At 38.3% G+C, this 10,913-nt stretch overlaps 1 protein-coding gene across 1 annotated transcript; it reads left to right on the top strand.

Annotated features, from left to right (window-relative positions):
- Nucleotides 1-282: 282 nt before the first annotated feature.
- LOC116509447 (WAP four-disulfide core domain protein 5-like) lies at nt 283-10,712 on the top strand. Its single transcript, XM_032218600.1, has 4 exons — nt 283-553; nt 4,634-4,777; nt 8,424-8,561; nt 10,573-10,712. Exons 1-4 carry the CDS (start codon nt 460-462, stop codon nt 10,710-10,712), a joined length of 516 nt encoding a protein of 171 aa, XP_032074491.1. The 5' UTR covers nt 283-459.
- Nucleotides 10,713-10,913: the final 201 nt, after the last annotated feature.

The following is a 10,913-nucleotide window of genomic DNA, read 5'->3' as shown; positions in this document are numbered from 1 at the left end:
GAGTGGACTTAAGGCTTAAGCTTGCCGGCCCTAATTAAGCTTTAGCAGATCACGGGAATCAACGGCTTCATCCTCTTTGATGGGGCCAAAACATTATATCTATATGTTACTCAGAGTCAAAGCTGTGAGATGGGTGGCTGTAATCAATCAATCAGGTCAACTGTCACCATGGCTTCCTCCAAAACCTTTTGAATGTCTAGTAGGGTTCTGAGAATTCTCCGTTAGAACCTCATTGCCTCCAACAGAGTTTCTAGGTTTCCTCAGGGAGATGGAATGACTGTTACATCAGTAATTCACAGTAGCTTTGAACAGGGCCCATGTGTCCAGTCCACTGGAAAACTAGGGACCCTGGCAGTTTTACAGAAAGACACTGCTAGTGCTCTTTTCTTCAGAAGTTATGTGTCATAAACCACCTTGGATGGCAGGATAGATCAGAGGGGACATCCTTCTAACAGCACTATGAGATCAACTGACACTTTCTCTCTCACTGGCTTTTTAATCTTCTGTGTAGAACTAACTTGCTTCACTGCAGGTGTCCCACATCCAACCAAAGGTAAGTGGAAGAAGAATATTTGGGGGTTTCATCCCAAAATAGAAAACCTCTGCCAGTTACTCTTATTCTGGTTTTGTCTAGAAATAGAAAGATTCAAGAACCAATTCACATTCTTCCTTTCTAACAGCTGAGAATACAGTAATGCTGACCTCCTGCTGTGGTTTATACAGATTTATTTATTTTGTTGCATTTTTATCTTACTTTTTGAGAGAACCTTTTGCCTTTTGAAAGACTCAAAAGAGTTGATAGGGAGGGGAGGAGCCAATGTCACAACAATACAACATTGACACTTTTGCCACTGGATGGTCCAGTTGGACCTAAACCATCCCGTAGAGACGGTGAACAGGAAGACAAAGCCTTGCTGGTCTCAGGGACATCGCAAAGTCCCTGATTGACCCAAGGGAAGAGCTTCAAGCTGGTGGCAAACAGGCAGCCCTAGGCTGATGAAGTCGGAGACTGCTCTGGAAGGAAGGAAGTGAAAGTGAGTCCATCGGGTGAGGTTTTTTTTTCTATTGTGAGAAAGATCGCCCAAAGAAACTTAAAAAAAAGGTAAATTAGTCCTTTAAGTAAAAGAATAAAGTGGTAAGTTTAATTTTTATTTGACTACCTTGGAAAGTTTTTGTTTTTCCCTTTGTAACAATATTTTGTGGATTGATGTGACCATAATGATTCCTGTTTCTCCTCTTAAAGTGAACAGATTGATTTTTTTCCCCCTCTATTCTTTGTCACCTTATTTTTTGGCTTGAACTAAAACCTTCTTTTTTATTTTAACAATTCTTTCTACCATTTGTTATTAAATTCCATTAAAGACAATTAAGACTTTTGTTTTCCATAAGCTTGAGACAAGTATGAAAAAGTGGAATCTGCCACTCTGAAGTCAGAGTCTGGAGTTTTTTTAAAACAATGTATCTTTTGTTCTTTCTTCTTTGATCTCACTGACTTTGTAACTGAAGGGTTTGCAACTTGCTTACAAAATCTGATAAAGAGCCAAGGGCATGAATTGTTTTTGCAAGTGCTTATATATATATATGATTTTTACAACCCCTGGTAAGCCCCAATTATTTATCAGCACAAATAAACACACACACACACACACACACACACACACACACACACACACACACACACACACAAGAGGCTTGGAAGGCTAGAGTGGCAGTGGCTATCAGATTCCTTTTTTCTTTTTCTCTCCTCCTTTTTTTTTTTTTTTTTTTTTGAAAAAATGGATCAATATGCAGATAAGGAAACCTTAAAATTTTGAAATATCCTGGCTGGAATTAAAAATATATTGGAAGGTTTAGGGAGATTTGAGAAGAAGTTGGATAGATTATTGTTTCTCACAGCAAAAGATGATGTTTCTCATAACAATTTTTGGAGCCCCAAAAATTAAAGAAGAGAATGAAAATATAGAAGATAAAGACAAGACAATAGATGAACTTATTAATGGAGCAAACATGGGTGAAAGTGGAAAGAAGGGAAGATGGAAAAGTGAATTTGACAATTTGGAGCTTTATCCCAGATTTCAAGATACAGGAGGAAAAAAAGGGTGATAATGAGGGAGTTAAGAAGAGAAACCTTTTCAGAAATAAGTCTGACAACCAAAGACAAGCTAATTTCAATAACAATTCAAGGGTATCAAGATTATCTGAGAAATCTTTCAAGCAATAAAGTGCGGAGAGAAGTTTATAAAATTTTTATAAAGGAGTTAAAAAGAGAATTGATACAACAACTGGCAAAAGAGATAAGACTGTTTTGCCACTGGAAAGATACAGGTTGATAATGAAAGTTGATGATAAAAAGTTAATTTTTGGTGATTAATAAGTAGGAATTTTAGTATTTTGTAGATTGTTTTAGATTGTTATTAAATGTTTATTCATTAACATATAATTAACTACGATAACAATAATGAAATGATAACATTAACTAGTAAGAGTTAATGTCTTTGGGGAAAAGACATAAATTTTATTAATAAATTTTTGTTTAGATCTTATTATAAAGGTATAATTTCTTTTGGGTCTGATTAGAGGAGATGTGATATAAATAGTAAATAATTTTTAGCTAACTACAACAATAACAAGGAAATGTTAATGGATAATGTTTAATGATATATACATGTGTTGCATTGGTAAAAGCAAATTGGATACAAGCTCTAAATAGTGAGTTGGGGAAGAAAAAGTGGGAGGAATGCTTACATATCTTATTAATTTATTTTTTTCCAGAATATATTATAAAGGTGTAATGTTATTGGAAGTTTATTGAAATTGCGAATGAATGCCAGTAGGTGGTTGTGTCTTTAAATACAAATGGTTTCAGATAAAAGCAGGTTTAAATAATTGTAGTTAAATGAGAATTGTGGTACATTGATACTAAAATACATAAAGATTTTTAATTTAAAATATACAATTCAATATGAATGAAGTATAAGTAATGATTGTGGAAGAAACGCACGAAATGTATTTGTAACCAATCGACACGCTTTCTACAAGATGTAATGAAGGATGATTCTCTTATTGTGTTTTTGTTCAATTAAAACAATAAAAAAACTTTTAAATAAAAAGAGTTGATAGGGAAAACCTCTCTGTCTTCAGGCTCAAAACACAAACCTGGCTCTCAGAGGAGAGTGGAAGAAAAAGAGAAAAAAGGGAGATCAATGGTTCAAAATCAGAAAGCCATGCTGAGTGTGTAGGTGGTGCTTACGTGTGATTTGATTGGCCTCATGTTGTCTTCCTGAAGCTGTTGCTTATTTGGGTGAGGGTTAGGGAAAATTGCCACAAGTGATGGATGACTTCTAGCTGTCCAGGCCAAAGCAACTGTCAGTAGGAAGTGAAGTTCTATCTATCAGGGAGGGGGAAGGTAAGAGTCCTACAACTATTCCATCTGGCTGATAGAAAAGACTAGGTCAGTGATGGCTAACTTTTTTGTCGTCGCATGCCAAAAGTGTGCGCACCCACAATGCAATGCGCACATGACCCCATGCGCCCTGCGTATGTGCACATGACCCTATGTATGCACACCCCATGTGACTGTATGCACATGCTCCCCCCTGCACTCCCCAGCACAAATGCCCCCCCCTGCCCAGTTTTGGCTACCAGGTTGGTGCAAGATGCTTTCCAGGCCAAAAACGGGGCCGGGGTGTGTGTGTGCATACATGCTCTCCATACCCCATTTTGGGCATGGAATGCCTTCTGCACCAACCTGGCAGCTAAAACAGAGCACAGAGATGCATGAGGTCCTAAAATGCAATGTGAGTGCCTCCCCACGCATGCACCCCATCCGCCTTTGCATGTGTGTGCACATCCCCACATGTGCCCCACGCCCCATGCATGTGCGGCAGATACCTGAAGACCAGTTGGCCAGTAGGAGGCGTGCGCGCATGTGCGGTGGAGCTGGGTTGGGGTGATGGCTGGCGTCCCTGCAGAGAGGGCTCTGCATGCCACTTGTGGCATGCATGCCATAGTTCGCCATCAAGGGTCTAGGCGTATAATTATCCCCTTTCCCAATATTTTTAAAATTGGCACCCAGACTACAGTTTCCCAATTGTTGTCAATTCTTTGGGCTATAAACAATGTCCTACCCTTCAACTCCCAAGACTACATCTAATCTGTTACATGTTTCTGTTTTTATTTTTTAGTTCTGTGGCTTTCTAATAGATTAGTAGCATATTTTTATATATAAACTATCCAAATAGTATTGATGTTCAAGATGTAGGACATAAAATTATGGAAACAAAACCAAACGCAAACAGAAAAACTAGTATTTAAATGCAAGATGATTATATCCATGAATTAGGTAATCCTATAACCAGATTGGGAAGCAGTAACAGAAGTTCCACTTATGGGGGGATTATCCTAGACCAAGGCCCTATATCTCTTATGTATAATTTGATGATAACACATGTGTGATATATTTATTTTTGAATGAAACTTTCCCTTAGAAAATTCAGAAAAGTTTAGACACATTAGGGTTTTATGTTTACAATTCCTCCCCCCGTTTATGCCCTCTGGTAGATTTTCATCACAGCATTTCTAATTGTTCCTTTACAAGTATCCTTAAAACTTTCTTATATTTTTTTTCCCAAAGTGAAACCTGGTATCTGTCCATACACTGATGCCATCTGTCATGAAGGACCTCTTGGAAATCAATGCAAGCAAGATGACCAGTGTCCGGGTGCAAGGAAATGCTGTATTAGCTCTTGCGGGCAAGCCTGCTTGTTACCAGAGAATGGTACTAGCTTCAGATTTTGCTTCAGGGGGAGATAATGATTGCTAGTTTATGTAGAAAGCCATCCTGGAAAAAATAATAATGCATTTTTTAATTCCTGCTTATCTTTCAGTCATTCCTAAGCTAAATCCAGCTACCTCCCCATTGTTTATGCTATTTCTGTTGTAGTTTCTTAACTGTTAATTGCTTCTGATGTCTAAAACTTACCAGTACCTTCACAAGGGGCCTAGACTATTGGAAACTCTTTTACATTCTTTCAAGTCATTGGTCCAGTGAGCCTACATTTATTAATACTGTACTGACAAGCAGCAGTTCTATTTAATTCAGTGTACAACCTTTTCTATCTTTTTTCTAAAAATTCTGGCATTGAAATTGGGTGTCAGAATCGTCCTGACTTGATCCTCTAGGCAAGAAAGACCCTCAACTCAATTTGTAATGAAAGGCATACTTTACTAAAAAGTCAAGTTGTTTACAGTATAACAAAGCCTGAACTGAAATTTGTGCACCAAGATTTCCCGGTCAACTTTCCCTGTCCAGTTTCTGCCCCCCTCCCATCCGGTTCCCTTCCTCCATAGTTCATGGCAGACTAGCAGTTAGCGAATGTGACACTCAAGAGTATGATACAGTTGTACAGAGGAATTATTTAGTCTGTCATCTGCACCTCTATAACTGGCTGGTTTGGTTCTACAACCCAACAAGACAGACACAGACTTCAGAGGATAAATCAGAACTGCAGAAAAACACAATTACTGTCAACCTGCCTTCCTTTGAGGACCTGTACGCTGCACGAATCAAAAAGAGGTCTGTGAAATATTTACAGATCCCTCACATCCTGGACATAAATTGTTTCAACTCCTACCCTCAAAATGATGCTATAGACCAGTGCACACCAAGACAACTAAACACAAGAACAGCCATCATTCTGCTAAACAAATAATTCCCTCAACACTGTCAAACTATTTACTAAGTCTGCATTACTATTAATCTTTTCATCGTTCCTGTAACCATCTCCTCCCACTTATGACTGTAAATTTGTTGCTGGTATCCTTACTATTTATATTGATTGTTTCCTAGTATGATTTGATTGCTTACTTGTACCCTAGAATTATCATTAACTGTTGTACCTTATGATTCTTGATGAATGTATCTCTTCTTTTATGTACACTGAGAGTATATGCACCAAAGACAAATTCCTTGGGTGTCCAATCACATTTGGCCAATAACGAATTCTCTTCTTTGGTGGCAATTCTGACATTGTTAACTTCTGCATGCAAAGTAGATTCTGTATCACTGAACTAGAGCCCTTTTTGGATGTTATACCTTCTTTCCTCCATCATGCTTTAATTTCTAGAGCTCAAGCTCAGATCTGTGTGTGTATGTTTGCTCTAAAAGTTGCATCTTTGTCCACATCAAGCAAGTAATTTTTTAGGGAAAAGAAATGTAAGCAGTATTGTCATAAGAATCTCACTTAGAGAATTCAATTTCCATAATTGGGGGGGGGGGAAGCTACGAAAGCTTTATCCTGTAACTATATCATTTTCATTAATCCTCTTATAATGATATCCCAGTCTTATAACAAAAAAAATAAAAGGACGTTAATGGATCTCTCCAAGAACCAGCAACTAGCTTGCAGAATTAGAATTGTGTTGTAATGCTTCCCACCAATCTTTAAACATGTAATTAAGTGAAACATGCCCAGCCAAATTACAATAAGTATTAGTAATTTTGGAGCAGACTAGGAGAACCAGAGTTCTCCTGCCATCATCAAGGATGGCATGTTTGATGGATTTATACTTTGATTATCAAAATAGATCATAGCAATTGCTAGCAAATAGTTTTCAAGGTGCCGTGCCATAATCTGAGTATTTTGGTTTGAATTCAAGCTATTGGGAAGCTCTATCATTGCACTCTGTGAAATTATGTCTGTAACCTCGTATGACACCCTAAAATGATTAATGAATTTGTGTGATGCTCCCATGAATAAAATTAATAATTTAATTGGGGTTAGAGATGAGCAAGAAATAAATATCACTTATTTAATAATTAACATGTAATCCCAGATAATATATAATTTTACAATATATTTATTGTAGGGGGCATGATGGCTCAGCAGTTAAAGACATTGAGCTTGTCATTTACAATGTTAGGATACTAAATAAGCAATCAAATCATGCTAGGAAACTAAATAAAACAATATAAATCATAAAGATACAAGCAACAAGGTTATAGTCATAAGTAAAAAAAGGAGATAGGTAATAGGAAAGATGAGAAGAAGAAGTCTAGGTAAATAGTTTGACTGTGTTGTGGAAATTAGTTGTTTAGCAGAGTGATGGCCTGTGAGGAAAAACGGTCTTTGTGTCTAGTTGTTCTGGTGTGTAATGCTCTATAGCTGTCATTTTGAGGATATAAGTTGAAATAATTTATGTCCAGGATGTGAAGGGTCTATAGACATTTTCAAGCAAGGCATATCCCACCCACTTGTCCAGTCCCTGATCTTCTCAGTGCCTTCCCTTCCCTGACTCCCTTTGCCTGCTTCACTGCTTGGGGTAGTGAAAGGAAAATGCCAGGAAGCTTGAAAGGTGGGTGGGCTGATTGGTTATACTGTGTTTGAAGCAAGGGTATCATAAGTATCATCAGCAATTAAGGGGAAAGGAAGGTCCTGGGGAAATCGATAGGTGGCTGGTACAGAAAGATCTTGCCTTTGCAACCTCCGGCTTAGTCCTTGGAAATTCCCTTCTCACTGCAGTCTGGTCACATTTCCTCATCACAGCCTTCTGTAGCATGGAGTACAGGGTCAAGGTTTGTATAGCAGAGTTACCTCCTGACATGATTATTGCTGCTCTAAAGGTTGAACCAAAGGGTCACATTTCAGATAGGGATCTGAGAACAGGGCACTGCTTTCTATTCAGCCTGTTTCCCTCCCCACCCCCACCCCAATAAATGGTCATCCCCTCTCTCTCCCTCAGTTGTCATTCTCTCTTTGAGACCACCTGGCTTGGTTTAACCAACCAAAGGCAGCCTATTTAATAATCCATGGTTAAGCAAACCATGATATAATATATTTGAACCAGAGACCTGTTTACCAGAATACAGGGAGAATTTTGCCATTAGTTTCTTCAATGTACGTAAGAAGTAAAGGTGTACCCATACATTTGGCTCCCTCAGAAAACAGCAAAGTGGTATCTCAGAAAAAGTTGTGTTAAAAATCTAGTTTAAACTTTTTTAAAAAAAATCTGTATTCTTCGCAAATTCAGAGTAGACAGAAAAATCATTCAGGTAATCAAATAAGAGATTGTGGTGACTTTTGCAATGGATTATGCATACAATATTTGGATAGTTTGACCTTTTAGGTTTTTCTAAACTCGGTCTTCCAAAAAATGCTTACCATTTGTAAGACTCTTGTCACCCACTAAAGTGTATTAATCACATTTCATCTCAATGAAATACAGTATTGCTTCAGGAGAATCAGGTTGCCGAGTTCCCAAAATCCAGAAAATTTGTGCAAGTGAGAAGGAGGATATTTCAAAGGAAGTATATGTCCTCCCCCTATCCCCAGAAATCTGTAGGGATTTCTCTCTGTAAGAAGCACCGAAGAACCTAATTTATATTTCATATGAATGTTTCACTAACTCAGTTTTTGTGTACACAGTGAAAGTTGGAACCTGTCCAGTGCAATACACAGTTTGTCGAGCAGCCTTTGATGTATGTGAGAAGGATGATGAATGTCCAGGAATAAAAAGATGCTGTGAGGGTAATTGTGGGACAGTGTGTCGCACACCAGAAAAAGGTACTTCATGGGGCTTTATATATATATATAAATATATGTGTGTGTGTGTGTGTATGTATGTATGTATGTATGTATGTATGTATGTATATATACATAATATTCCTCCCCTCCCTCTCCCCCCTCTCCCTCCCTCTTCAGCCTCTAAAAACATGCCCTTTGCAATTCTATATATATATCTGTATAGTTATCAAAGTGGAAAAAAAAACTAATTAGGAAGCAAACATAGTAACAGGTTTGCTGATTATTTTTGCCTTGTGTGAACATAGGAAGAGCACCATTTCAAGAATGAGAATGAGGTATATAAACATTTTATTTTATTTTCTCACTCTTGAATCGAACTCTTTAAGTGTATATTTTATTTATTAATTAAATTTGTTTGCCACCCATCTTACTGCGAGGTGACTGCGGTTTACAAAGTTAAAGCAATAACAGTGCTATTTAAACTATTTTCTCACATGATTTCCCAACTGTGCTTAGATTTGGATGTTTTTAATAGAGATATCTGATGACGCACGCTAGGAACGTGCTGGATTTGCAAATAAGAAATATGAATTCCATCTCAAAGGTCCGGCATCCTATGACTTCAAAGACCGATTTCTGCAACCTATAGCCAAAACTTTTTGCAGCCTGATGTTTTGCCCTGTTCTTATCTTGAGTCATCACCTTCTCTTAGAGCAGAAATTCTGGAGTCTAAGGGACAGGGGAAGCATAAGAATGAGATGTGGAAAGAGACCACTTTAATTACACTAGGTATAGGTAGTAGGGAAGAATTATTTTAGTAGACATGATTCTGTTACAAAACTGTATCAACTGTTAAGATCTTTCCAGAAATCCAAGTAGCTTTTGTTTCCTTTTGCTTCCTAACACAAAGGACTTGATGCCATATGCTAAGCTATTATGCACTAGGCTATGGCTTCTGTTCTAGCTTTTCAGATGCAGAAAATGGTCCCTGAGTTAATAGGATGCAGGACCTTTGAGATAGAATTCATAATTGTGGATCCAGGATGTTTCTAGCCTGCTGTTCTGACCTAGGCTTCCCCAAAAGCATGAAGCAGATTCCTGGTCCCGACAAAACCCCTTTTATTAAACAAATGGGAATTCCTCTCAGTCACATTCAGCAGAGACCTGGTAAACAGTCTTTAAAAGGTGAACTTATGACCACGGACCTTATCTAGCTTGGAAAGCTGCCATGTAAATATTTTCCAAATGCAGTGCTGTGCAAGGAAAGACTTGGCACAGACTCTCTGAGATTCATAGACAGATCTTTACACTCCTGAAATGAACTAATGAACGAATGAATTGTTTCCTGCAAAAGCCAACTCTCCCCTTTTGCTCCTCTTTTATTTCCTCTGAGAGGGCCATTTACCATCCACCTGTGGCTTTGCTCCCAAATTGACCCTGATTTCTTAGCTGTTCTTTTCTGCTGGCATCTCTGCGCATGCACACATTGGGAACAGACTTCAGCTGTTCCTCTGCCTCTTTGCTGTTTAGCTCCGAAGGCAGCTGAGAACTGCCAGACAGCCTTGGCCCCATCTCTGCCTCTGATGCAGAGCCCTCATCTGAGCTTTCCCCAACCTCCAGGACTGGCCCATGCTCTTACCCAACCTCCTCACTGTCCGTCTCTGCTGCCAGCTTTGCTGGCCACTGGCAGGCCACAACACATGCATCATCAGATATCCTTATTAAAAACTTTCAAATTAACATAAATGTCTAACAAAAGTGCTGTGATGTCTGATGCAAAACCATATAATGCATATGATGCAAAACATTATTTGCTTTGATAACATTTGTTGCATCATTTTGTCATCAACCCCTGGACTCCCACTGAGGTTGTTTGCGTTCTCAAATATCTGTCTTCCTTTCTCTAAAGTGTAAGCATAGTTTCCTTATCAGATTTAAGTTTTAATGCTGTCCTCCCACTGTGGAAATAAAGTGTCTTTAAGGCTTGGATTGAATGCAATGGATACAGCTTTTTTCCTAGTGCTCTTTTTTTTTTTTTTTTTTTTTGCAGAAAAACCAAAGAAATGCCCAAAAGAGATTATAAGATGTCCAACTAAAGGGCAATATGAATGTAATAATGACTCTGAGTGCAGAAAAAATAAAAAATGCTGCTTCACAAAATGTGCCTTGCACTGCGTGGAACCACATTAAGGTAAATCTAGTGGGGAATGCTGACCCCATTTTTCTGCATGACACAAATCAGAATGAATGGGATTAACTGGTCTGAGGCTCTGTGCTGGATTATCACACACCCAGCTTCTCACAAATACTCCACTTAAAAAAAATCCTTGTGGTTAGGATTCTTCTAATCCAAGGATGTAAACCTCCAGCAACCTAAAAGCCATTCCAGCT

The sequence above is a fragment of the Thamnophis elegans genome, chromosome 5 (genome assembly GCF_009769535.1).
Source record: "Thamnophis elegans isolate rThaEle1 chromosome 5, rThaEle1.pri, whole genome shotgun sequence".
Taxonomy (NCBI): Eukaryota; Metazoa; Chordata; class Lepidosauria; order Squamata; family Colubridae; genus Thamnophis; species Thamnophis elegans.
This window is presented reverse-complemented; position numbering and strand designations above follow the sequence as displayed.